The 27,669-nt window shown below is 48.3% G+C and overlaps 1 protein-coding gene across 37 annotated transcripts in view; it reads right to left on the reverse strand.

Annotated features, from left to right (window-relative positions):
- WDR27 (WD repeat domain 27) overlaps window positions 1-27,669 on the reverse strand; it is a 250,253-nt gene that overhangs the window by 180,477 nt on the left and 42,107 nt on the right. For 23 of the 37 annotated variants that reach the window (XR_008526607.2, XR_008526609.2, XM_054558503.2 and 20 more), the window contains 10 exons: window positions 27,304-27,371; window positions 26,943-27,064; window positions 26,129-26,211; window positions 18,789-18,867; window positions 16,080-16,157; window positions 14,625-14,722; window positions 11,572-11,661; window positions 4,422-4,543; window positions 2,887-3,020; window positions 963-1,060 (listed from right to left, as the gene is read on the reverse strand). Coding sequence is in view for 35 of the 37 variants with exons in the window: in XM_054558503.2 (XP_054414478.1) it covers window positions 963-1,060; window positions 2,887-3,020; window positions 4,422-4,543; window positions 11,572-11,661; window positions 14,625-14,722; window positions 16,080-16,157; window positions 18,789-18,867; window positions 26,129-26,211; window positions 26,943-27,064; window positions 27,304-27,371 (972 nt within the window). In the remaining 2 variants the exon portion in view is untranslated. Of the gene's footprint in view, window positions 1-962; window positions 1,061-2,886; window positions 3,021-4,421; window positions 4,544-11,571; window positions 11,662-14,624; window positions 14,723-16,079; window positions 16,158-18,788; window positions 18,868-25,611; window positions 25,896-26,128; window positions 26,212-26,942; window positions 27,065-27,303; window positions 27,372-27,669 lie in introns of those variants that run through there. The other 14 variants (XM_063725118.1, XM_054558510.2, XM_063725115.1 and 11 more) reach the window with 6 other exon arrangements.

The raw sequence follows: 27,669 nt of genomic DNA on the forward strand, positions 1-27,669 counted from the left end.
CAGAGTGGGTGACAGCACCTGGGGCAGGCTTCACGATGGGAGACACAACCCAGACAGTGCCATGTCGGCAGGTGACTGTGACGGACTTCATAAACATGACCTAGGAGGAGCAATGTATACATTTAGGGCTCGTGTGACCACCAACACTCCCCAAGCCTCAATGCTCAGCCCTGAATGCTGTAGTAATGAGTATATGTGGTGGGAACCCAGATGCACTGGAGTCAAGAGACCCGTAATGCTGGTGGTAGCGTTGGATTACTCTTGACTCTAGTACCCTCGTATTCCAGAAACCATCATTTAAGCTAGAATAATCCTAATGACATATTTCTTATTTCTGCTAGGTATTTTAACATCTATTCTAGCATGAAATTATCACATTTCTAAAGAAAATATACTACAACCTCCTAACACTTTTAGTTCAACTACAAAACCCTCCAATAGAGTTCAACTTAGATTGAACTTTGAGTAAATTAAAACTTTATACAATGAATTCCTAAAGATCTGGAGCTTTTCCCCTAAATAAATTAAAATTAACTTTGAAAATTAAAAGCAATGGTGTTAGCCATAAAAATCTCAAAAATTAAAGTTGTGGGATTCCATTTCATATTATTTTGAGCAGCAACCCCTATGATTTTTGCCAGCTCTGCAGATGAGATAGAATGACTAAATTACTAGACATTAGGCAACAAAGTCCAGAGCAGAAGGGCCAGGTCAGCCCACCTGCTGGATGGCATGAGCTGTACGGCACTCAGGTTTCTTCTTCCTTTGAGGCCCTTTCTCAATATTGAGATGAATTATTACATGTACAATTAACACAAGGATGGCGAGCTCCATGAGAAGGGTCCCTGCATTCCCGGAGGCCCACACAATGCCTGACACTCATGAGATGCTCAGCACACGCCTCTGCCAGAGGAACAACACTCAGGGCGTAAAACCCTACCAGGATCTGGGAGAAAGGATACGGGAATAAAAGTCATTGACTGCCGATAAACTGGTCATGTCTACTGCACCCGTCATGGAGAGCCTGCAAATCAGCTTGGACTTGCTCTTCTGTTTATATCTGGAAGAGAAAATCAAGATGATCAATCTTTTTGCTTTCCTTCCACTACAACTAAATACCTTATCTTTAAAAACATTAAACTTGAAAAGAAAGTTTTCATATTACTTTAAAAGTCATATTTCATGATACTGAGGGGAAAAGTGAATTAGCTACCTTAATTTTTCTTTAGGAAAAAAAAACCTGTTTTTCTATTAACATCTAATTATTTGTGGTGATTTTTGACATACAAAAGATCCCCCACACCATCCTCCTTCTTCAGTCTATGATCAAATGCACCAGCCTTTTTCTATAGGGTATTTCTGTGTATGCTTAGAAAAACCTGCCCATCTCCCGCTACATATAACTGAACACATGCCTCAGCTTCACTGCCTCCCGAAACCCAATTGAAGTGCCTGCAAAGTGATCTCTAAGAGAAAGTCCCACAAGATCAGAAAGAGGAGGCAGGAACAAGAAGAGAATCCGCCAACTCTCAGGGGCAAAGGGCTGTACCAGCCGAGATGGGAACGCTGTGATGTGAGCTGACTTGTGAAGCTCCCTCCCAATAAGTAAAAATAAACTTTAGGCCAGGTGTGGTGGCTCACGCCTGTAATCTCAGCACTTTGAGAGGCCGAGATGGGCAGATCACGAGGTCAGGAGTTCAAGACCAGCCTGGTCAACATAGCGCAACCCCGTCTCTACTAAAAATACAAAAACTAGCCAGGTGTGGTTGCGGGGGGGCGGGGGGGGCGCCTGTAATCCCAGCCACTTGGGAGGCTGATGCAGGAGAATCACATGAACTCGGGAGGCGGAGGTTGCGGTGAGCCAAGATCTCACCACTGCACTCCAGCGACAGAGAGAGACTCCGTCTCAAAAACAAACAAACTTTAGGTCTGAAAGTCCCAGGCACCTCTGAAGACAAGGCTGACGGAGGGGCCGCAGGAGGGGCTGCTGGGTCCTGGAGCCCTTCCTCTGCATGCAGCCCGCCCCTGCACAGGCCAGATGCTGTGCCACAGGATAGATGAGAGTGGGGATGCTCTCACTGAGATAGGGGTGAGATCGGGGTGAGATCGGGGATTCCTTGCAAGCCCGTCTATCGGATGCGATCGGATAGGAGCCCCAACCCTTGGCAGGTCCCAACCCGATGTCCCTCCATGAGAGAACCAGGCAGACGCAGTGCCCATTCCGACCGCAGGGCACTCGCCCCAATTAAACTGAAGGCACACATCTCAGAAACATAACTTTGATTAAGAAAGATGTGCTCATGTTACACTCAAAAAAATAAAATGACATGAATACACAGAGATACAGCAAAAATATAAAACTACGACCAAGAAGCAAATATATCAATCTCAAAAGGAGGAAAAAGGGAAGAGGACAGGACTGGGAGACAGGTTCCTAAGTTCCTCTGTAATATTTTATTTCTTTAAAAATTCTGGAAAACAAAGTGAAATGTTAATACTTGTCCAAGCTTGGTGTAGCTAAGAAGATATTATTCCCCATATATATGTATATATTTGAAACAGTTCATAATTTAACTTTATATTATCAATAGTATTTGTCCCACATAACATCACTTCAATATGGTGCACAGCCGAGATGATAATTGAAGATTCTCAAACCCCCCAAATTCTTGGATTCCGTCATGCCAAAGGTCCCGCGCATAGTAATACAAAAGAAGGTTTAAAATGTGTAGGATCTGGATAATTCCCTCTCATCAAGAGTTTGGTGATATGAGGTCATTATTAAATTTGGGGCAACATTTTAAAATGTGAATACCTTTCAACATCACATTATTGAAACAGCTTCCTGTGATCTAAAAATAATGCACAGGGTGGAGGGGTGCCTACCTCTTAATCTCATCTTTGCAAGTGTCGATGTGATACTTCAGTAGCTGAAATTCAGGGCCAGAAGATAACAATATAAAGGCATCTATATAATAAAACTGTGCAGACTGTATAGGTTTAGAAAACATGTCTTTGCCCTGTAATGCAAATCAGTAATTACTGTCGATATAATAAATGTTAACAAAAACACTATTGCTCTAAACATAAAATTATTTCTTCTTAAAACCCAACATCTATTTGTTCTAAATGTGTACATAAACTTTGTTAGACCCAATCTACAATTTTTGTTTCTGCCTACTACTTCTGAAAGGTATTATATGATTAAAATTTTACTGTAATGAATGCTTTGAATTCCAGCCATTTAACAACTTTAAAAGAAAATTGAAACTTAGCAGTAAACATACTAAGTACCAAAGATTTTATTAAAGCTGAAATTCAAAATGTTTTAAAATGTAGTTCTGAGGTGTCTGCTCTCAAATTTAGACCTCACAACCAAACATGTTACGACACAGAGCAAGCTGACGGCATCCGCAGCTCTCAGCGAACTCCTTCCTGAAACTGCTGCCAAACGCTTCACCTTTAGAGAGGCCCTAGGTCTTCCTTGACACTTCCTTTCTTGTCTTTCTCGTATTCAATCCCCTTTCTATAAAAGACCCATAGAAAATAAATGCCAACATCTTTGAAAATTGGACTGCTTTTTATGTTATGTTCTTTGCAAGTCGCCTGCTCATAATTTCATGATTTGAAGGTGAGTTTCCTACATTGCCTTTTCTTTCCCTGTCCTAGTCATAAGGTTATCATCTTCCTGTCTCTCCTTTCCTGTTCTGCTCCCAAATGATCTCCCGTAAGTTCATCAAAACAAGCCACTCCTCTCCCTAAAATATACTTCCCCCACATAATAGCCCCTTGGCCATTACTGCTATCTGGACTATGAAATCACATTGAATCAATATTTAAAATTCTTCAAATGTTTCAGTATTAATCATGTGGCATTCGCAGACCATAACAAACATAAGGATAGATTTAACCATATGAATGTATGCACGCACGTGGCAAGTATGTAAGTGTGCGTATGTGTATGCATCTATATGCGTGTGTGCCTATTGCATGTGTCTGAATATGTGGCAAGTATGTGTGCATATGTGTATGCATCTATATGTGTGTGCCTACTGCATGTATGTGAATATGTGGTAAGTATAAGTGTGCGTATGTGTATGCATCTATATGCGTGTGTGCCTACTGCGTGTGTCTGAATATGTGGCAAGTATGTAAGTGTGCATATGTGTATGCATCTATATGCGTGTGTGCCTATTGCATGGGTGTGAACATATACATGTAGACACACATTTAGGAAACTAATCAATAACTGTTATTGCATTGAAGCAATAACTTTTAATCAATAACTTTTATTGCATTAAAGCAAACTCTTGGCTTATGTCCCTTTCCTCATCTCCTGTTAAGGTAAAAGAATGAGACTTTTGAGAAGCTCTCAGCTCCTTTGGAAATGACTGCCCATGGCAGAGATGACTGTCCATTACCAGAAGCAGTGCGAGCTCTGCCCCACGAGCCGACCACACCCGCAGGGTCCCGTCCTGGGCCGCAGAAAGCAGCCACCTCCGGTCCTGGCTCCAGCACACGGCGTTCACTGCCCCGTCGTGACCTAACAGAAATGACCAGAGAAGGTTACTATTTCTACTATTAATATCAGTTTTGACTGAGTGCTACTTATCTGGTACTTTCATACAACACAACTGGAACAGCATTTTTCAAGTAATTAAGGGCATGCCAGGAGGCTTCTCCTCGCCACAGTGAGGCCGCAGAGCCTGAGGCAGGGTGCACCATCTCCCTTCAGTAAAAATTCAATGTGGCTTCTGAAGGCAGTTGCTCTAAAACCTCACGTTCCATTTTTTCAACTTTTATTTTAGATTCAGGAGGTGCAGGTGTGGGTTTGTTAGGAGCATGTACTGCGTGGTTCTGGGTACTGTGTGGTGCTGGGTACTGCGTGGTGCTGGGGTTTGGAGTATGACCAAATGTCTCGGCCAGGCAGTGCGGAGCGTGTACTGTGTGATGCTGGGTACTGCGTGGTGCTGGGTACTGTGTGGTGCTGGGGTTTGGGGTATGACCGAATGCCTCCGGCAGGCAGTGTGGAGTGTGTACTGTGTGGTGCTGGGTACTGCGTGGTGCTGGGTACTGTGTGGTGCTGGGTACTGTGTGGTGCTGGGGTTTGGGGTGTGACTCAATGCCTTGGCCAGGCAGTGTGCAGCATGTACTGTGTGGTGCTGGGTACTGCGTGGTGTTAGGTACTGTATGGTGCTGGGGTTTGGGGTGTGACCGAATACCTCGGCCAGGCAGTGTGAAGCGTGTACTGTGTGGTGCTGGGTACTGCGTGGTGCTGGGTACTGTGTGGTGCTGGGGTTTGGGGTGTGACTCAATGCCTCGGGCCAGGCAGTGTGGAGCGTGTACTGTGTGCTGCTGGGTACTATGTGGTGCTGGGGTTTGGGGTGTGACTCAATGCCTCGGCCAGGCAGTGTGGAGCGTGTACTGTGTGGTGCTGGGTACTGCATGGTGCTGGGGTTTGGGGTGTGAGTGAATGCTTCGGCCAGGCAGTGTGGTGCTGGGTACTGCGTAGTGCTGGGGTTTGGGGTGTGACTGAATGCCTCGGCCAGGCAGCATAAAACCTCGCATTTCTTAAACTAAGAAGTTTAACATTATGTGTGCATCTGTGAGTGTATGTTTTCAGAGAAGAACATGATAACATTTAGTATTATGAACTACAGTATAGAAGTCTGTGGACTCCATGATAATGTATCAGTATGTTAAAGAACTGCTGTCAACATTCAAGAAAAAAGTGAAAAAAAAAATCCCTGAGCACACACATATAAGTCGATCATTTGTTGTGACAGATTTGAAAAGTTTTGTCTAAACTCACAACGGCTGCTTGGATGCTGATTTCTGAGAGCGCCAATGCTGGTCTTCAGGTGTCTGAATATCGGCAGTGTGTGCCGCTCTGATACTAAACTAAGGCAGGTGATGAGGCAAACAGCATTTATTTCGTACACCTATAAGAGCTTTTCTGCCCACTCCCCACCTCATCCTACTCCCAGCCTAACCCTGGGGCCCAGGCCCTGAGCACGTGCTGGTTTCTGGACCTGTCTTGCCTCATAACCCCTAGAACGGCTGTCAGGCCAGGAGGCATCTTCAGTCTCTCAGCTGCCACCACCTGACGGTTCTAAGAAGCGGCGGACACAGAGGAAAGGAGAAAGCAAAGACGACCAGGGATGCGCTTCTTCTCAGAGGTCGGCCCTGGAGCGAAAGCCAGCTGTGTGGCATGGTGAGGAGGGCGAGAGGGGACGAGCTGGGGAGGTGAGGGCAAGGAGAGGCAGCGCCCAGCCCTGCAGCCTCTGACCCCTGAGCACCCGGGCTGGGATGGCAAGGAGAAGACTGACGGGCAGCCTCACTCATGCTTCCTGACAACAAATGACCCTAGACCTGCTCAATGACCCCACTTCGCCTCCATAGCTCACAGGGGATGGGTAACCACAACTCCCAAGAAAATTCCTGCCATAGCCAACATCTCCCCACGCAGCAGAAGACCCCTTCCTGCAGGCCTCAGCATGTGAATCACACATCACAATTTACAGATTAGACAATGAACTGCAATCTCACTACGTCACATCTGTCAGGGTACCAACATAAAAAAGAAGGCAAAACCAGGAAAGATATAAGAATAAGAACATAACTCAGTTCTGCAACAGGACGCCAGGAAACGCAGAGCTGAAATTCACAGCGCAGAAAAACGTGAAATAGCTTTGCTGCCCTCACGTGTAGAGTTCTGGCAGTTTTAGCAAAAGTACAGAGGCTGGTTAAAGAAAGCTCCAAACATTCCTCACTGCTGCCCAGCTAACAGCAGCCCTAAGACTCAAAGGAAAGTCACGTTCGTGACTGCCATTAATAGACACCACCCATTCTGCTTGTACTGAACACCGGTGGTGTCCGCAACTCCGTACCATCCGAGAATATCGCAGTTTCACAGACACCTGCTGCAGGGCCTGGTCCAGGCAGCCTGGGCCACAAGGGCGTCCTCTCAGTGGGAAGGGCCTGATGCATCTGCCCGGTGACCGACCTCACAAGTCACTCCATTACCAGCCATGTGAGCCACTGTCCTCCAATATCAAGCTCAGACCAGCCTCCACTGCCTGACCCACAGGCTGCCAGAGGCCGCGTGAGGTCACACAGGAGGAGGGTGAAGTTACTGCTACCCATCTCTTCCTTCTTAGTGAGAGGTGACAGCGTGCTGGCAGTCCTCAGAGCCCTCGCTTGCTCTCAGCACCTCCTCTGCCTGGGCTCCCACTTTGGCACCTCCTCTGCCTGGGCTCCCACTTGAGGAGAACTTCAGCCCACCGCTGCACTGTGGGAGCCCCTTTCTGGGCTGGCCAAGGCCAGAGCCGGCTCCCTCAGCTTGTGGGGAAGTGTGGAGGGAGAGGCGCGAGCGGGAACCAGGGCTGCGCGCAGCGCTTGCGGGCCAGTTCTGGAGTTCCAGGTGGGCATGGGCTTGGCGGGCCCTGCACTCAGAGCGGCCGGCTGACCCTGCCGGCCCCCGGCAATGAGGAGCTTAGCACCCAGGCCAGCGGCTGTGGAGGGTGTACTGGGTCCTCCAGCAGTGCCGGCCCACCGGTGCTGAGCTCGATTTCTCACCAGGCCTTAGCTGCCTTCCTGTGCGGCAGGGCTGGGGACCTGCAGCCCGCCATGCCTGAGCCTCCCACCCCCTCCGTGGGCTCCTGTGCAGCCAGAGCCTCCCTGATGAGCGCCGCCCCCTGCTCCACGGCACCCAGTCCCATCAACCACCCAAGGGCTGAGGAGTGCGGGCCCACGGTGCGGGACTGGCAGGCAGCTCCACCTGCAGCCCCGGTGCAGGATCCACTGGGTGAAGCCAGCTGGGCTCCTGAGTCTGGTGGAGATGTGGAGAACCTTATGTCTAGCCCAGGGATTGTAAATACACCAATCAGCACTCTGTATCTAGCTCAAGGTTTGTAAACACACCAATCAGCACCCTGTGTCTAGCTCAGGGTTTGTGAATGCACCAATCGACACTCTGTATCTAGCTACTCTGGTGGGGCCTTGGAGAACCTTTGTGTCTACACTCTGTATCTAGCTAATCTGGTGGGGACATGGAGAACCTCTGTGTCTAGCTCAGGGATTGTAAACGCACCAATCAGCGTCCTGTCAAAACAGACCATTCAGCTCTACCAGTCAGCAGGATGTGGGTGGGGCCAGATAAGAGAATAAAAGCAGGCTGCCGGAGCCAGCAGTGGCAACCCGCTCGGTTCCCCTTCCACACTGTGGAAGCTTTGTTCTTTCGCTCTTTGCAATAAATCTTGCTACTGCTCACTCTTTGGGTCCACACTGCTTTTATGAGCTGTAACACTCACTGCGAAGGTCTGCAGCTTCACTCCTGAGCCAGCGAGACCACGAACTCACCAAAAGGAAGAAACTCGGAACACATCCGAACATCAGAAGGAACAAACTCCAGACGCGCCACCTTAAGAGCTATAACACTCACCGCGAGGGTCTGCAGCTTCATTCTTGAAGTCAGTGAGACCAAGAACCCACCAATTCCGGACACATCAGTGAGACTGAGAATGTGTTTGTCTAGTCCTTCCCACCTGCTCCTACCAGCACAGCGTTTGCTGCGTGCCCAGTGGCCACTAAGCCACCAAGGCCAGCAGAGGCACCAGCAATGCAGGGGTTGCAAAGTGCCACCTTCTGCTCAGCCCTGACAAGTCAGCCTGGTTCTTCATCTCAAGTGTCAGGGACGGACCTCCCACTCCTAGGATGAAAACAATGGAGATTCCTTAGAACTTGCCAAAGGGGGGAGCCCCCTCCTCTCCCGAGCTCCAGCCCCAGACACATGCGTGAAGCGCTGCGGCCGCAGGGTGCATCGAAGACAAATCACCGCAGGCAAGGCCGGGCCCTCTGGAGCCAATCCCCACGAAGCAACGTGCCCATGGGGGACCACATGGGTGCCTCCTCTCTCTCCCCACAATCTCCTCACGGTATGGAAGTCCTCCCTCCTCTTTTCAATTGACCAGTTTCCCCTGTGGTGAGTGTGATGAGATGAGGAGCTTCAGAAACAGAGTGAAAAGGATTCTAAAACCCTATCTAGGTCAGGGTTTTTTTGTTTGTTTTTATGAGATGGAGTCTTGCTCTGTCGCCCAGGCTGCAGTGCAGTGGTGCCATCTCGGCTCACTGCAACCTCTGCCTCCCGGGTTCAAGCGATTCTCCTGCTTCAGCCTCCTGAGCAGCTGGGATTACAGGTGCCCTCCACCACGCCCAGCTAATTTTTGTATTTTTTAGTAGAGAAAGAGTTTTGCCATGTCGGCCAGGCTGGTCTCGAACTCCTGACCTCAGGTGATTCGTCCACCTCAGCCTCCCGAAGTGCTGCGATTACAAGCGTGAGCCACCGTGCCTGGCCTAGGTCAGGGTTTTAGACCTCTGGACCTAGACTTCCTCTGGACATGGACCCCGCGCTGGGGATGCAGTCAAGGGTGTGGGGACATAAGCAGCATGGAGGCCAGCGTATGCAGTCCCTGCTCTGAGCAGCATGGAGGGCGGCATGTGCAGTCCCCGCTCTGAGAAGGAGCAGAGTAGAAGCCGCTCAGCGCAGCTTGAGCCAACCAAGAGCTCAGGACCAGGAGAGATGCTCATCTTCACTTCATACTTGGACAAAGATTTCTCTTTTTTATATAGTTCCACTAACTGTAATGGAATTTTAGATTTAATCTTCCGAAATGCCTGACCCCAGAACTTCACAACGATCACCACTGGCTCCAGGGCGTGTCACAGATGACGCAGCTCTCCTGCGTGGCGTGCTCAGAACCCGCCATCCCGTATCGCTGAGAATCTACTCTGTGCCAGGCACATGCTCGGCGGAAGGCCTGGGACTCAAGTACCTGTCTTTGGACTAGACACAATTTTTGACAGGAAAAATTCTAACATCTAAAGCAGAAACACGTAACTTCTCTATTAAATTAAATACGATTGCTCTCAGTGGTTTTCAAGCTGGGATGTGCTACCTGGCTCTATGCTCAGAGGCCCCTGAACTCTCCAGGAGGGAATTTGAATTTATACTTATTTGTCCCAGATCATAATGGAAATAAAGACACTCATTTTTCTGTGTTCTGGGCAGGTGCTGAGAGTCCAGTCATATTTTCAACGTTGAGTGACGTCACTATTAAACATTACACACCCAAAGTGAAACGATGTGGCTTGTGCAGTTGAGATGGGTAATGTGGCCCTTTTCCCCCACACAGAAACAGAGCAAGTTTTTGTAAACATGAATTTGAAAACCCACTGCATTTTCTTAGATCAGTGAGAAGCCCTTTTTCCAACAATAAAATACACAGGGAAACACCCATGGTCAACAGAACAACCACTCATATCAACTATTCAGCCATGAAAGAGGCCGGCTCAGGGCTCCCAGGTGCAGGTGAAGATTCTGAGGCTGCAGGATGGAGCGGGGTGGGACCAGGAGCAAGGGGCTTGAAGGGCGAGGGTGGCATCCAGGCCAAGACTGGAGAACCGTTCTCCACCCAGACCATGCAGGGGCGGCAGCTTTGCTCATGCAGGAGCCGAGCCCAGCTCTGCCTGCCCTTGGGGGCCTCCCAGACCTGGCCCTGGGTGTTAGCAAGCAGAGGGTGTGAGGCCAGAGTCACTGGGGGCGCCCATCTGCTCCCAGGTGTGGCCTTGCCTAGGCCTGGCTCCCACTGCCTCTGTCCCCAACTCAGCCCCACCGGGCCCCACCTCCGCGTTTCCTAATGACTGCCCTTGGGGTGGTCATGCAACAGGCTGAGTGTCCCATATTCACAATGCTTGGGATTAGAGGTGTTTTGGATTTCCCATTTTTTCAGATTTTGGAATACTTGCAGCATTATGGCAGGTAAGCAACCCTAATCCGAAAATCTGAAATCTGAGATGCTTCAACGAGCATCTCCTTGGTGTTATGTCGGCACTCAAAGGGTTCTGGATTTGGGGGTATTTGGATTTCAGAATTTTGGATTACGAATGCTCAACCTGTATAAAAACAGAAGGACTAGTGAGATATTTTGTGTTGTTTCTGTGCTTCTGTTAAAATATCTACCAAGTGTAAGTTCTGAAGCAAGCCGTATCAGGATCCTAATGAAGAGCTGTCAGGTTTTATAGGATTAGAATTAGGAATCAAATATATGTCCCAGTTATGAGTTGAAATGGTCATAATTTTAACACTGTTGCTCTCAGATCTACTTCTTTTTTAAAAAAATGTTTGCTTTGTTACATTTATAAAAATGTCTATGTACAAACCCTACTAAATTTCAAAATATATTTCAACTGTATGCCTTTTGATTACATTAATTAAATATATTTCAATTATTTAGGATTTGACCTCATTCACTCCCCTAAAACTCTACAAATGATCGGCTCTTGGCCTCCAGGGCAACAGCCACGAAAGTGGTGCCACGCTGTTCTCATGAGTTATGTTTACCCTGCTTGGTTTAAGATCTCAGTGAATCTAGTTTAGACTCCAATTCAAGCCATGGTTTTGTTTTGCTGATGTCCTGAAGGAAACAAAAGTGTACTTTAGCAACTGACAACCAGGACCTAAGTGAGACCCATCTTTAAGTTCATACTGACTGAAATTAAGACACATTTTACCTGAAAACACAGCAGGTGTCCCAGTCAGGCTGGCATCAAAAACGAGTGACAGATGGTTGGCCAACCCACAAGCCAGCCACTGCCCATCTCCTGTTAAAAGAATTTTAAAAAAAGACCTCTTAGAAAAGCCTAATTTGTAGGAGTCACACTGTAGAAAAAGCCTAATTTGTAGGAGTCACACTGTAGAAAAAGCCTAGTTGACAGGAGTCACACTGTAGAAAAGCCTAGTTGACAGGAGTCACACTGTAGAAAAGCCTAGTTCACAGGAGTCACGCTGTAGAAAAGCCTAGTTCACAGGAGTCACGCTGTAGAAAAGCCTAGTTCATGAGTCACGCTGTAGAAAAGCCTAGTTCATATGAGTCACACTGTAGAAAAGCCTAGTTCACAGGAGTCACACTGTAGAAAAGCCTAGTTCATATGAGTCAAACTGTAGAAAAGCCTAGTTCACAGGAGTCACACTGTAGAAAAGCCTAGTTCACAGGAGTCACACTGTAGAAAAGCCTAGTTCACAGGAGTCACGCTGTAGAAAAGCCTAGTTCACAGGAGTCACGCTGTAGAAAAGCCTAGTTCACAAGAGTCACGCTGTAGAAAAGCCTAGTTCACAGGAGTCACGCTGCAGAAAAGCCTAGTTCATATGAGTCACGCTGTAGAAAAGCCTAGTTCACGGGAGTCACGCTGTAGAAAAGCCTAGTTCACGGGAGTCACGCTGTAGAAAAGCCTAGTTCACGGGAGTCACGCTGTAGAAAAGCCTAGTTCACGGGAGTCACGCTGTAGAAAAGCCTAGTTCACGGGAGTCACGCTGTAGAAAAGCCTAGTTCACGGGAGTCACGCTGTAGAAAAGCCTAGTTCATATGAGTCACGCTGTAGAAAAGCCTAGTTCACGGGAGTCACACTGTAGAAAAGCCTAGTTCACGGGAGTCACGCTGTAGAAAAGCCTAGTTCACGGGAGTCACGCTGTAGAAAAGCCTAGTTCACGGGAGTCACGCTGTAGAAAAGCCTAGTTCACGGGAGTCACGCTGTAGAAAAGCCTAGTTCACGGGAGTCACGCTGTAGAAAAGCCTAGTTCATATGAGTCACGCTGTAGAAAAGCCTAGTTCATATGAGTCACACTGTAGAAAAGCCTAGTTCACGGGAGTCACGCTGTAGAAAAGCCTAGTTCACGGGAGTCACACTGTAGAAAAGCCTAGTTCATGGGAGTCACACTGTAGAAAAGCCTAGTTCACAGGAGTCACACTAGAAAATCCTAGTTCACAGGAGTCACGCTGTAGAAAAGCCTAGTTCATATGAGTCATGCTGTAGAAAAGCCTAGTTCACGGGAGTCACACTGTAGAAAAGCCTAGTTCACGGGAGTCACACTGACCACAGGCAGGAGTAGAACTTCTAGTTAACCGGGTTCTAAAACACAAACACTAACATCGGCACGGGGGTCTGCAGGCGCCAGCCCGTGTTAATCCTTTCTCACATCCTCTACCCAACACCTTGTAAGGCGCTGCCTTTGTCAACCTCGCCATCCTCCCTTAACAGAAGAGGAACAGCAGGATGAGCAGCAGGATGAGAGAGTGAGGCTGCTGTTCAAGGTTGTGGACAGGAAAAGCACCATCCAAAAGGCCCCTGCACCCAGGGCAGGACGCCAACGGCCCCTGAAACAAGGCCCCAGAGCCTGCCTCGAATCAGCAGATTGCCCAGAGGCATATTCAGCTAAGCAGTTATGTTGAAACATTTTCCAAAAACAGGGTAGAAATAAATGATAGAGCTGGACGAGGTGGCTCACACCTGTAATCCCAGCACTTTGGGAGGCTGAGGCAGGTGTATCACCTGAGGTCAGGAGTTTTGAGGCCAGCCTGGCCAACATGGTGAAACCCCATCTCTACTAAAAATACAAAAATTAGCCAGGAATGGTGGTGCATGCCTATAATCCTAGCTACGCCAGAGGCTGCGGCAGGAGAATCACTTGAACCCAGGAGGCGGAGATTGCAGTGAGCTAAGATTGTGCCACTGCACTCCAGCCTGGGCAACAGAGTGAGACGCTGTCTCAAAAAAAAAAAAAAAAGAAAGAAATGATAGATATCACCCACAATATTCAAACTTGAGGGCCGATAACACTGAAGGAATGTTCAGTCTATCAAAGATCAAAAGGACATTTACTGATAATACTACATATCTAATTTCCGAAAATGATTTTAAAACTTCTTTGGCTACAATTGTATAATAAAATAAAGGGAATTTAGCGGAGTGGTACATGGTAACCCCTAGGTGACTCAACCCTCTGGACAGATGGCATGAGGGTGGGGCAACGTACCGGCCCAGACAGGACTTTCTGTCCAGCCCCAGGCAAGGGCACAGCTCGCCTGCAAGGAAATCTCACTTCTGAGATGCGTTCAGGTGGTGGAACTACCCAGCCGAGGTCAAGAGTTCAACAGCACTCTCACAAGCTGCTCCTCCCTTCTTTCAAACACTATTTAGAAAACAGTGCTGAGGTCCAAGAGAAGCCCGGTGAAGGCATTATCAGGACACACGTGAGAATAGGGCGACTGTCACGGAAGCCGAGACACACTCAGCCCTGCAGGAAAAGGTCCCGGCTGAGGGTCTGGTAAGGAAGGAATCCTGTGCACAGCCCGCACGACGCCATCCCCAGCCTGGCGCCTCCAGCCCATCCATGAGCAGAGGCCGCGTTTCCAGAGGGAAGCAGTGACTGTTCCATTAGCTTCTTTGCCTGCCAAAGCCCTCCCACCTTAACACTTCTGTAGGAGGGGTCAGACACACAGAGCAAAACCTGGAGGAGCTGGACACAGAACAGCAAATTTGCTGCTAGTGAGTGCATGCCAGTGTCTGTGCCCACACAGGGTGAGATGCCCGGAGATCACCCTCACTATAGTCGAGTGAAACAGAGTCTTGGTTTTCATCCATACACAAACCATGCCATGCAACTTCAAGTAACCAAGGTTTTTAAAAATATATTTACAATTATGATACAATAGAAAAATGGTTACAGTGGGCAGAATAAAAGACTCTTACAATGAAACGCTACCCAGCTCCCGCAGGACGGGGCGCACCTGAGTACTGGATGCAGCACACGCGTGCGCAGGTGGGGGCGGCGGTGACCTGGGGGCCGGGCTTGGTGGGCACAGCGCACTCCACGGGGTATGCCTCCCTGAGGGAAGGCCACAGGTAACGGTGATCAGGAGACATTCAAAGTGAGATTAGAAGTAAAACATAAGCAAGAAACAAAGTGGGCTTCCCCCCATCTACATATATAATTGTATTCCAGTAAACTTGAATATTTATCTATATATGTCTATATTTAGACTCTTATATTCAAAATCAGGAAATAACTCTTTTAAATAGACTTACATTCCACATTGCCAAAAAAGACACATATTTTACATATAAAACAGCAAGGATTTGTTGTGTTTCATATAAATTGATGTGAGTACTGTGACGATTTGGGGGTGAGGGTTCTCACTAAGAGAAAATGAATTTCACTTTCCAGTCTCATGCCGCTGTGGGTGGCGTTGTAATGCTCATCACTCAAATCATCTACAGATGCCTTCTGTGCACATGCCAATGCCTTCCGTGCACATGCCAATGCCTTCTGTGCACACGCCCGAGTCCTGTGTGGCATTTGGGGCCTTGCCACCACTGCTGCCCAGCAGCTCCCAGCAGAAGGCCCAAGAGAGCCAAATGCAGAAGAGCCAGCGTGCTCTGTCTGGAAAGCGGGGCCCTCACAGAAAAAATTACCAAAAAAATCAGAGCTGAACGGAACTCTGATGCCACACTTCACCTGCATAAGGCCTGGATGCATTTTGCTGCAAGCACACGCGTAATATCAAGCAGAATGTGGCAGAACAGCAGCAAGGCTGCAGAAAAATGCAGCGAATGCGGGCAAAATCAATATTGGCCCTCTGTAATGCAGTGATTGCAAAGTAGACCCATGTACGTTAAAATGAGTTTTAAGTGCAGTAGCCCATATCTCTCCTCGGACAATGTAATCTTAAATCCAGGACTGGGAGGGACCCCAGACGTCCCCAAGCTCTTCCCTGTCCAGTCACAAGGGGCCCAGGTGTATACAGGACATGCCCACAGTCAGAGCTGCAGCCAGTGTGGAGCCAGTCCCGTGGACAGGCGCCCTCCCCAATGGCGTGGGCCACGGCCACTCAGAATGAGTTGAGCACCTGGCACTACAATGGCCCCAACATTTTCACCCAATCCACCTGCATGACAGGGAGGAGCATCGGCTATGGCATTTTCTAAACTAAATTTTAATAAAAATTTAATATTTCAAAATTGTTAAGGTGGTAAGAACAGACCATGTCTGAAAAATTAACAGGAAAGATTAAATTTGGCTAAAAAGATATATAAATAATATAGACATACATATCTGTGTACATATGTATGTAAACACATGTACACATATAAGGTTTTATACCTGTTTGGAAAAGAACCAGTTAAAGTATTGGCAAGGTCTAGGTTATTTCAAATGTACTTGGAATGCATGCTACATCACACACCATGCGCAGCGGCTCCTGCGTCTTGAAGATCCTTTCCCCTCACTCTTAATGTTGGTCTTTGGTGAAAACATAGTCACACTGTGGAAAGAAAACTCTAATATCATTCTCAAATATTAAGAGGTCTAAGTTTCCTAAGAGATTTATATTTACTGTGAAAAAAATTATATACATACAGACGTCTGCATAAATGCTTTCAGGCCCCTCCCACCTGTCCTCCAGCCCTTAAGTCACCTCCTCCCCTCCTGTGTCTCTCACGCTACCTCAGAGATGTTGCCCTGCCACACATTGTCCTGTGACTCCTTTAAAATCCTGTAATAGGACCCTGATGCTGGGCTTTTCCTTTAAGTCCAAAGCCCCAGGTTGGCACTCAGGGCCACCAATGTCTATCAACCCCTCATCCCCCGGGGCTCCCACACAAAGCCTGACACTCACGACATGCCTTAATATGGCGGAACTGAGGAATCCATACAAAGCTGCAGATGCCACTGCAGCAGAATTCATCCATCCAACCATCATCCATCCATTCACTCATCCCTCCACCCCTCCCTCCATTCCTCCATTCCCTCCATCCATCCACGCACACATCCCTCATCTCTCACCATCCATCCCCTCACGCATCCATCTCTCATCTCTCTCCATCCATCCCCCCTCCATCAATTAAACCACTCATCCATATCTCATCTCTCATCCCTCCATCCCCCCCTCCATCCATTCACCCATACATCAATCCCTCATCTCTGCATCCCTCCATCCCCCGCCATCCATCCACCCATACAACCATCCCTCATCTCTCCATCCCTCCATCCCCTTCATCCAGCCACCCACGCAGCCATCCCTCATCTCTGCATCCCTCCATCCCCCACCATCCATGCACCCATGCATCTATCTCTCATCCCTTCACCCCTCCATTCCCCCTCCATCCATCCACCCACACATCCCTCATCTCCCCATCCCTCCATCACCTCCACCTACTCATCCATCTCTCATCTCTGCATCCCTCCTTCCCCTCCATCCATCCATCCACTCATCCATCTCTCAACTCTGCCCCCTCCATCCCCTCCATCCATCCCTCCACTTATCCATCTCTCATCTCTCCATCCCTCCATCTCCCACCATCCATGCACCTACTCATCCATCCCTCATCTCTGCATCCCTCCATCCCCTCTATCCACCCACCCACTCATCCATCCCTCATCTCTGCATCCCTCCATCCCCTCCATCCACCCACCCACTCATCCATCCCTCATCTCTGCATCCCTCCATCCCATCTGTCCACCCACTCATCCATCATCCCTCCATCCCTCCATCCCCTCATCTATCCACCCACTCATCCATCTCTCATCTCTCCATCCCTCCTTCCCCTCATCTATCCACCCACTCATCCATCCCTCGTCTCTCCATCCCTCCATCCCCCTCCATCTACCTACTTATCCATCTCTCATCCCTCCATTCCTTCATCCCCTCCATCCATGCACCCATTCATCCATTGCTCATCTCCCTATCCCTCCATCCCCTCCATCCATGCTCCCACTCATCCATCTCTTATCCCTCCATCCCCACCATCCATCCAACTCATCCATCTCTCATCTCTGCACCCCTCCATCCCCTCCATTCACCCACCCACTCATCCATCTCTCATCCCTCCATCCCTCCATCCCCACCATCCATCCACTTATTCATCTCTCAATCCCTCCATCCCCACCATCCATGCACACACGCATCCATCTCTCATCCCTCCATCCCCTTCTGTCCATCTCTCCATCCATCCATCCCTCCAGAAGTGCCTTATGAGAGGGTCCAGGGTGCTGAGTGCTGTCCCAGGCACAGGAGTTTAAACAACAGATAATAAGACACAGTCACCATTGTTCAAGCCAGAGAACAAGCAGAGCAGGGAAGAGCTTGGAGGGTTGGAGGCTGTCTTTACACAGAGTGGCCTGGGATTTCTGCCTGGAGTACAGGAGTACCACGGGGCGGGGTGGGAGTGGGGGAGTGGCCAGGGGCACATGAAGAGGGGAGCTTGGTAGAGGTAAGCGCCAACCAGGGAGACAAGCGTGTGCGCTGAGGACAGGGACTCCAGGTAACAGAGCCATTTTGGCCGCTATGTTAAGAGACATACAAAGTCAAGAGGTGAGGTAGGATGCGGGGGATATGTCTGCATTTTCTTCAGAAAAGTCACATTTGCCTTTGAGGAGCGGGCTCCTGAAGGTTTAGGGAATCTCAAGGCCTCCCCGTGGTTTCTCGGCTGCTTCGTTATCTCCTTGCCTTTGAGCAGTCTTGCTAACTCAGGGACTCAGGGCCTAAATGCACTCGGTTATCGTGCTCTGATGTTACAGCAGAGCTGTGTTCTAAGAATAGCACTGTGTCCGGCCTTGATGGGCCACGTTTGTTTACAGCATCGTTACGCTCTCCCAGCCGCACACCCCACCAGCTTCCCCTCACCTCCCAGGACCACCACGTTATCAGAAAAGGACTCGGAGGACTGCTCTGAGGCCCGGCACATGGTGAATGCTCAGGAAATGTTTGCTGCTGCAGCTGCTGCTAATGGGCATACTGGGGTCCAACCCACCATATTTTAACTTCTGTTTCTATTGCTATGTCCTCTCTCCATACTGTGGCCCTCGGGGATGTATGTGTGTCCCTATTTGTGTTAAAGTCCCGCATCTGTGATGCAGGTGCATTTTTGTCTCTCATTGACATGAGTTCACTCACTGTGGTGCTGACGCATAACCAGACGACCTAACTTTACTATGGAAAACCAGGCGTTGGTCCTTCATGACGTTCCGTGCAGCTGTGGAAAGGCAATTTTAAAGAAGAAACAAACACTTAAAATTAGCATCTCATGAAGAACAGAGTCTCTTCAAAACAGAAACATTCACGCAAACAGAATGAATTTCTGACCATAAATTTAAGAGGTTTCATATCTGAAGTCACACCAACCATCATCAGCAAAAGATTAAATCAAGGGATTAAAAGGATAAGAAAATAGCCCAAGTTGGTTGTTTTTTTGTTGCTGTTGTTTTTGTTGTTGTTGTTGAGACGGAGTCTCGCTCAGTTGCTAAGGCTGGACTGCAGTGGTGCAAGCTCGGCTCACTGCAACCTCCACGTCCCATGTTCAAGCGATTCTCCTGCCTCAGCCTCCTGAGTAGCTGGGATTACAGGCACACGCCACCACACCTGGCTAATTTTTGTTATTTTTAATAGAGAGGGGGTTTCACCATGTTGGTCAGGGTGGTCTTGAATGCCTGACCTCGTGATCCACCCGCCGCAGCCTCCCAAAATGCTGGGATTACAGGCGTGAGCCACTATGCCTGACCTAGCCTATTTTACATTTTGCATAGCACTACCAGTTGACAAAAACTCTGACATCAAGTGAACTTACCACAAATATTTACAAATCAAAAAAATGTTTTCAGACCAAATATAGTTTTGCCTGAACTATTTATTTCTGCATAAATTTAATAGTTGGTGTTCAATATGAATAGTCTGTACAATATTATAAAACAGATTTAGAAAAACAGATATTTGCATAATACTGAATAATTCAAAAAATAGTTTTCTTAAAAAACAAAGAAATTCAGTTCCTGTTTGTGGCACTATTTCATACTGGAAAACCTAATCACATTCCCATTAAGAATCAAGTGGCCCTAACAGAGTATTAACTTAATACTGTGGACGTCTCACTGTGCAAATCAGAGTCCAGGAGGTGACCAGGAGTCTGTAAGCCAAGTCTCCACCCTGGGCCTGGGCTCCGCCAACCTCACAGGCTTGCAGAGGGCGAAGCCGCACCTGGAGGGGAGAGGTTTCTAAGGGAAAGGAAGATGCCACACACACCTAGGACCCCAAAGGGACCCTCGGAGGGCAGCGGCGCTAGAAAACTAACTGCTCCCAGGAGAAGCCAGGAAACCGCACTGTCCAACACACACAGTCAGGAGAGGAGAAAAAGTCTTCTCCAAAAAATAATCAAATATCACCAAAAGGAAAACAATTTCAGGATAAAATAATAAAGTTATGGGCACATTAGTAGTATACTTCATTATGAGAAAGTCTTAAAAGTCCTAGAATAAGGTTTATAAATACATAACTGCATATTACTTTTACAAATGCTCTAAGAATTAAAATATAATAGCTCCTCATCTACCACATATATTCTGTTTATGTTATCTCTGTTATAGTGTTGTAAGTAGAGGGAGGCAAATTTGGGGATTATAGCATTACTGTAAATGAAACATATCCATTAATTTTCCATGGGAATATTTTCTAAACTACACACAAAACACCAACATGTTAAAATTTAATCACTTTCTTGCTACAGAAAAGTTATCTCTGTATTAAAACTATTTATATAATTGTTCTTACTGAAGGTTTTGTTCTAAACTCTAAATGCTATCGTTAGTTGCGAACCAGAGTACATCACATACGCTAGTCTGAAACGAGATGACCCCTGTTGACAAAAAGTTTAAAAATTCCACTTTTAAGGAGTGATCTAAATGAAGCGTATGTAAGAAGAAAAGCTAAGGAAACAAACATGGTAAGTTTTAAAGGTGAAATCACGAGACTCGTGTCTCCTTCACGACAGATTGTGTGCACAGATCTCACTTCCCAAACGTGCAGCCATCCATGGCGGCAGACAAGACGAGCGGATCCCGTGGGTTGGACATGCGGGAGGCACTGCTCGCCACTCAGCATGGAGCCCACTCTCGTAGGGGAGTTTCTTTCCATGAAAACAGTCAGAACCTTGGAAAACCATCTGAACAGTCTAGTATGATTCCAACTATTAGCCATTTTAATTAATATTGGTTAGTCAAGGTTTCCAAAAATTTTTTACTAGAAATGTACATATACATATAAAATTCCTTTGTTATTAATTAAGCAAATGGTTCAAAAAGGCTTTTTTACATTGCACAACAATGTGAAGGTATGGAATGCCACTGAACCACACACCTAAAAATGGTTAAAATGGTAAGTTTTATTTTATACATATCTTATAATGAAAAAAGTAAAGAAATGAACAGAAAATGTCCTTTAAAAGACTACGAAAAACAGAGTCTTTACCACATAAATCATGTGTAAGACCATATTATTTACCTAATAAACACTTTCAATTCTTCATTAGCATCATTACTACATAGGACTTTTTCAATTTTTTGAGGGTACTGCTATTTAAAAGGTGAATGCTAACTTTCATTATCTGTGTAACACACTGGTTAGGTATTCAGATGGCCTCTCCCACAGAGAAAAGCCACAAAAGCCAGAAGAAATATGTGCTTCACTTTGTTAAAAGGGGAAAGAAAATGAGGACAAGATATCGAAACTGAGGTGAGCTGTGGATGGCGGCAAATCCAGCCACACAGGCTGAGGATTTGTGTGGCCTCAGGGAGGTGAGGGCAGAAAGGCCAAGTCCCCGGCCACTATGCAAGCTTCACCTTCTCCGACTGGCCCAGGAAGCCTGTGCCGTGATGGTCTGTACTGGTCCCAGGCTGCCGGCCCTGCAGTCAGAGTGACCTTGACAAGTGGCTTAAAAGGCCGGAAGCTGTGGATTTGTGCACCCAAACCCCTAGAAAGCAACGCAAATCTCCTTTGAAAGAACTCGGTGCATTTCATTCAGTTCCAAAAAACAAAACAAAAACAAACAAACGAAAAACTAAAGGCCCACTTCTCTACTGAAAATTGATGCAAAAATCAAAATATTAGCAAACCAAATTCAACAACACAACAAAAAGAGTATACATCATGGGATTTATCCCTGACATACAAGGCTGGTTTTATACTCAAAATCAATCATACACCTAATTTAAAATTTTACACCAACCATTCAGGTACAGAAACAGAGAAAGCTCTCCCTAGCTCATTCTGTGGAGCTGGCACACCAAAACCAAACTCAGAAAGTTCCTGAGAAATCAATCACGCGAGAACATGAATCCAACAGATCCTGTACAAAATAATAGTGAAGAGATAATAAATGCAAATTAGGCTTATGACAGTAAAGCGTAGCTGATTAAACACAAGCAATAACCACCTCATGTTTAACCAGGAAAACGCAAACGAAATCATAGGACACCTCTGTATCCTCACTGGTTGCCAGACGGCTCAGGAGGGTCTCCAAAGGCTGGTGAGAGCCCACTCCCAGCCGGTTTCCAGGTTCTTCGCACCTTCAGAGCAAGAATTTAGATGCGAAAAGCAGCAGCTTTTGCTGCAAAGCGAAAGCACACGCCTAAGTGACAAGCCACGCGAGCTCAGGAGGCGGCGCGCACAGGAGGCGGCGGCGCGCACAGAAGGAGGCGCGCACATGAGTAGGCAGTGCGCTCAGGAGACGGAGGCGCGCTCAGGAGGAGGAGTCCCGTTCAGGAGAAGGAATCCCGTTCAGGAGGAGGCGCCCGCTCAGGAGAAGGAAGCGCGCACAGAGGAGTTTGTGTTCCTCATTTTGCGGGTGTTTCTTTAGTGACGGGGCGGGATCATCATCAGCTATTCTGGGAAAGGAGGGGATTTTTAGGTAACCGCCACCACAGCCTCGTTCTTACTCGGGTTTTCCCGGGAGAACAGAGGACACATCACGCTGATGGGTTCGCCTTCTCTCTCCCTCGCTTTGGATTTTCTGCCGTCCTGTGGTTACTTTGCCACGTTCCTGTCTTCGCTGTTGCCTGGGTTTTCCGTCCTCCTGTGACCACCCAGTGCTATTCTTGTCTCACACTGGGTAAGAAATTCCAGCGTCCAGCGACATGCAGCCGTGGCAAGAGCTCGGGGCAGGAGAGGCGGCGTGTGCTGCTGGAGTAGCCGCTGGCCAGCCACCTGGGAAGACCCTTGCCATCGTCTGCCATCGACCTGCCACGTGAGGAACCCCGAGCCCAGCAGCTGCCCCTGCAGAAGATCAGGGCAGCCCTCCCGGCTCCAGGGTACAGCAGGGTGCTGCAAAGACTGCTCACAAAAGCAACAGCCTGGGACAAGCCAAACGTCTGTTAATACTGAATAAAATTGTGGGTTCATAAACTGCAGTATATCCAAACAGAACGCTGTATAGCAACTGAAGCAAATCTCACAGACACGAAGGAAAAAGACAAATCACAAAAGAAAGAACTTAAGAAAGAATATTACTCCACGTATAAACAGCCCCCAGATGACACATGAGAGGATTCATTGTGATGAAGGACTTCTCGGTGCCTCTTTGCCAGCTGGAGACCCCCGAGGCTGGCGATGCCCCTGCCTGGGCCTCCCTCGCACCCAGCTCACTGCAGGAGGTACCCACCTACTCCGCCCGCTTGTGTGAGGCTCATTCAGTCCCACTGCCCTGCCCTGGCCTGCGGCTCTGGGGCTGGCCCAGCCCCACTGCTGTTTCCTGTCATGTGGGGCAGCTGCTCAGTGCTGGCGGAAGGAGGAGGGTGGAGGGCTACCATGTTACAGCATTTTTCGTACCCGCATTTGGCAAGTCCTGAGTCCTTGTTCTGCATCCAAGAATAGGTTACCCTGACAACTGAAGGGTGAGCAGGGCAGAGTTTTTTTTATTTTTTGAGACGGAGTCTCGCCCTGTTGCCCAGGCTGGAGTGCAATGGCACGATCTCAGCTCACTGCAACCTCCACTTCCTGGGTTCAAGCAATTCTCCTGCCTCAGCCTCCTAAGTAGCTGAGACTACAGGCGCCCGCCACCACACCCAGCTAATTTTTTTTTGTATTTTTAGTAGAGACGGGGTTTCAGCGTGTTAGACAGGATGGTCTCATCTCCTGACCTCGTGATCCGCCTGCCTCGGCCTCCCAAAGTGCTGGGATTACAGGCATGAGCCACTGCACCCGGCTGGAGAGTTTTATTGAATGACAGCTCTCAGCAGAGAGGGGACCCGGAGAGGGCAGCCCCCTACCCTCAGTCAGGTAGTCCCCCAGTGTGGCTGAGTTTGGGGCTTTTATGGACTCAAAATGGGGGAGTGCATGTTGATTGGTTTGTGACTATGCAAAAAAGGTTAAAAAAAAAAAAAGGTACAACTCAAAGATGGGCACAGCAGTGTCAAAAACCAATGAGGGAGGAGTGGGAATATGTAAAATAGATGAAGAGTGGGGGCCAATCAGAGGAAAGTGCGCCAAACAGTAAAAGAGGTTCTCAATTCGGTCTGTGGATTTATCCAAGACATGTGGTTTGGCTTTCAGATATGAACCTGTCTTTGGTTTGGAGGTCGGGTTTCCCTTGGGACCCGCCTGTGTCCACCTGGAGATTTCTCTGACTCCTGCTGCTGTCAACTGTTAAGGATGAATGGTAGCAGGCAAGACTGACAGGGCCAAGAGAGACCAGGAGGGGTTGGGGGAAAGCATGTGAGGAGGCTTGGGGGGTCCAGGAAGACAAAGAGGTTGGGGGCGCTGAGAACAAGGAGGCCGGGAGGGATCAGGTGAGGAGGCCTGGAGGGCCTGAAAGGAGCCAAAAAGGCCCTGGAGGGCAACAAGGAGGCCAGGAGGGCCCAGGAGGAGGAGGCTGGGATGGCCCAGAAGGAGGCGACAGCTCTGCATTAGGCCCGCAGCAGCCCAGGGGCATTCTCAGCCATCTTCACACCCACCTGCTGTTGTCTTCTCTGCTATAGTGTCTTTTGCAATTTAAGATGCCTTTTCAATGGTGAATAATTAGCACCTCCTTACAAGGCAGAAGTTCCATGACTTAATGAGGAGGAAGGAGGTCAGAGGCCACTCCCAGCGGAGGAGTCAGCTTGGCCCAGAGGCTGCAATGCTGGCTGAGCCTGGCCGCCTCCCCCAGGCCTTCATTCTCACAATTTCTCAGAACTGTCCCCATGGTGATGGGACGGCAGCAGAGCATAAACCGGCAGGAGACGGGCAGTTCACCCCGACAGTGGGTCTTTCATGGAAACAGGGCAGAGGAATGGGGGACCTGCCGGAAACCCCCAGCAGCAGGGACCGCCATGGCAGGACGAACAAGCAAACAGCTCCAGCCCCAGGCTCAGCTCTGAGTCCCCGCCTTCCACATGAAAGCTCTCCCCGATCTGCAAGGCGGGTCAGAACCACACAGTCGGTGAGACCCAGGAATGGCACAGAAGGTGTTTGAGGCCTGATTTCAAAAAGTCTGGTAGGGAAGGGAGAGGCCAGAAGTCCCCGAAGTCAAGCTCAAGGGCTGTGTGGGAGCATGAAGGACACAGCCCATGTCTGAGGATGGACTGACGCAGGAACCCTAGCCCAGCCCAGCCAAGCCCGGCCCGGGGAGAGGCCCAAGGGTGGGGTCGCCAGGTCGCTGGCCGGGGAGATGCTGGCCGGGGAGATGGCCCTTCTGGGAGGTGAGGCTCAGCAGTCAGGCAGCTACCAGGCAGAAGGTGAAAGGGGGTTGCAGGAATGCCTCTGTTTTTTGAATGAGGTCCAGTAGGTTTCACAAGACCAATTAAAGGGTTAGACTGGTCACTGAAGGGAAAAAAGAATTATCAGTGAGCCTTGAAAAAAATGGAACATAATGACGTTTACCATCTCAAAGTGAAAGTTAATTTTTACATATTTGAAAGATGCAACATGTGGATTTGTTTGGCTGCTGCTCAGAACAAACCAACAGAAAATATTGTCGAGGCAATCAAGAATAATTTATTATGGCCTTGCTAATACAAGGTTCCAAAAAATTACTGGTTTTGATATAATGTCATGGTGGCTAGGTAAAAACATACGTGTTCCAGAAATGCACACTAAAGTGTGCAGGAGTACAATCACGTGCTCGGGATCTGCTTTCAAATTCCTCAGCAGAGAAAAAAGGGGAAAAAATGTTCTCACAATCAATAATTGTTGAAGGTCCACTCTGCACCCCCACTGCACCGGGCACCAGAGGAACAGCAGTCAGTCTTGGGCACATTGCTGAATCCCATGAGTGACGGCCAGTTCAGGAGGGGAAGCACCCAGCATGTTCCCCACCACAGCAGACATGGAACAAACACATAAGAGGCAGAGACATGAAGGAGGGAAGGATGGAAGGAAGTACGGAATGCATATTTTAACAGATAGGAATTTGCAAAGCAATACAGCAGCCCTAACCACAATGAGAACGCATCAGCCTTGTATTCTTAGATCTCACAGCACCCTGTACTGACCACATCGCTGTTGACTAGCAGCCTTGGTACTCTTCTCCTTGGCAATTCCCAGATACAGTGGAGAGGTCGGTAGGACACAGAAGCTGAAACAGAAACAAGCCCCATGAAACTAGGAGTGCAAACGACAATACGATGGAAATGCTTCAGTGACACACACACTTTAAAGACAGTTCCAAATGACTAATTCATGCAGCTATAGACATAACAGTGTTTGAAAATGAAAACTCAAGTGTATTCTTATCCTTGTAGGAAAAAAACATATTCCTAATAAAAGTGCGTTTTATAATGTACATTCTATTATGAAATAGTGTTTCAATTAAAACAAACTATCAACTATTTCGTTTTCAACAAGATAGAAGCAACAGCATGAAAAACTTTCTTCCAAACAGTGTTGGCAGAGCTCAAAGTTTTCTTTCTTTTTTTTTTGAGATGGAATCTCGCTCTGTCTCCCAGGCTAGAGTGCAGTGGCATGATCTCAGCTCACTGCAAGCTCCGCCTCCCGGGTTCCCGCCATTCTCCTGCCTCAGCCTCCCAACTAGCTGGTACTACAGGCGCCCGCCACCATGCCTGGCTAATTGTTTTTTGTATTTTTTAGTAGAGATGGGGTTTCACCATGTTAGCCAGGATGGTCTCGATCTCCTGACCTCGTGATCCACCCGCCTCGGCCTCCCAAAGTGCTGGGATTATAGGCGTGAGCCAACGCGCCCGGCCAGAGCTCAGAGTTTTCTAATCTTTATTTCTGAACATAGAAAGAAATCCAGATGGCACTTATTGGTGAACACGCACACACACTCCACACTTGAAGACACTCTACCTGGCTGGCACCGAGAGGCTCTGCCCCACGCTGGGGCACTGCTGAGCCCTGACCAGCGCGGCCGGGTTGATCTCCAACACGGCAATCTTCCCGCCAAAGAGGGAGGCCAGCAAGCACAGCGCCTGCAGGGACGTGGTTTCAACATCGTTAGCGACACCACCCAGTAAAAGCAGACTAAATGTGCATCTGCATACGTATCCTAACAGCTGCTTCATTCTCATAGCAGCAACATCGCCCTGTCACTCCTAAAACGTTTTCACACACAAAATCCCGTTTACTCAGCCAGTCGTTACAGGATCACTCTGAAGAAAGAAGAAATCAGAGGCACGTCTCATAGGGAGGGCCACGTCTCAGTACTGACCTTTCGATCCGCAGTGCGGTTCCTCAGGGCACACGATCCGGCCAGCAGGATGCTGAGGCTCTGGAAATCTTCAGTTCAGCAAAGACCAGGAAGAACATGATGGGGAGGGAGGTAGCACATACACACGGAGTCACTGCCCAGGGCCCCACCACACACAGTCCAGGCCCCACCACACACATTGCAGGCTGTGCACCACATACTCACACATACAAGGCCCCAGGCCACACACACACCAGGCCCTGAGCTTCACACATACCAGCCTCCGCTGTGAGGCTGGGATGTGACTCGGACTGAGACCTGCAGCTCAGCCTCCTGGAGAAGCCACATGTCCAGCACCAGATCAGAAAGGAAATGTGTAATTAGAGC

Source organism: Pongo abelii, chromosome 5 (assembly GCF_028885655.2).
Source record: "Pongo abelii isolate AG06213 chromosome 5, NHGRI_mPonAbe1-v2.0_pri, whole genome shotgun sequence".
Lineage (NCBI taxonomy): Eukaryota > Metazoa > Chordata > Mammalia > Primates > Hominidae > Pongo > Pongo abelii.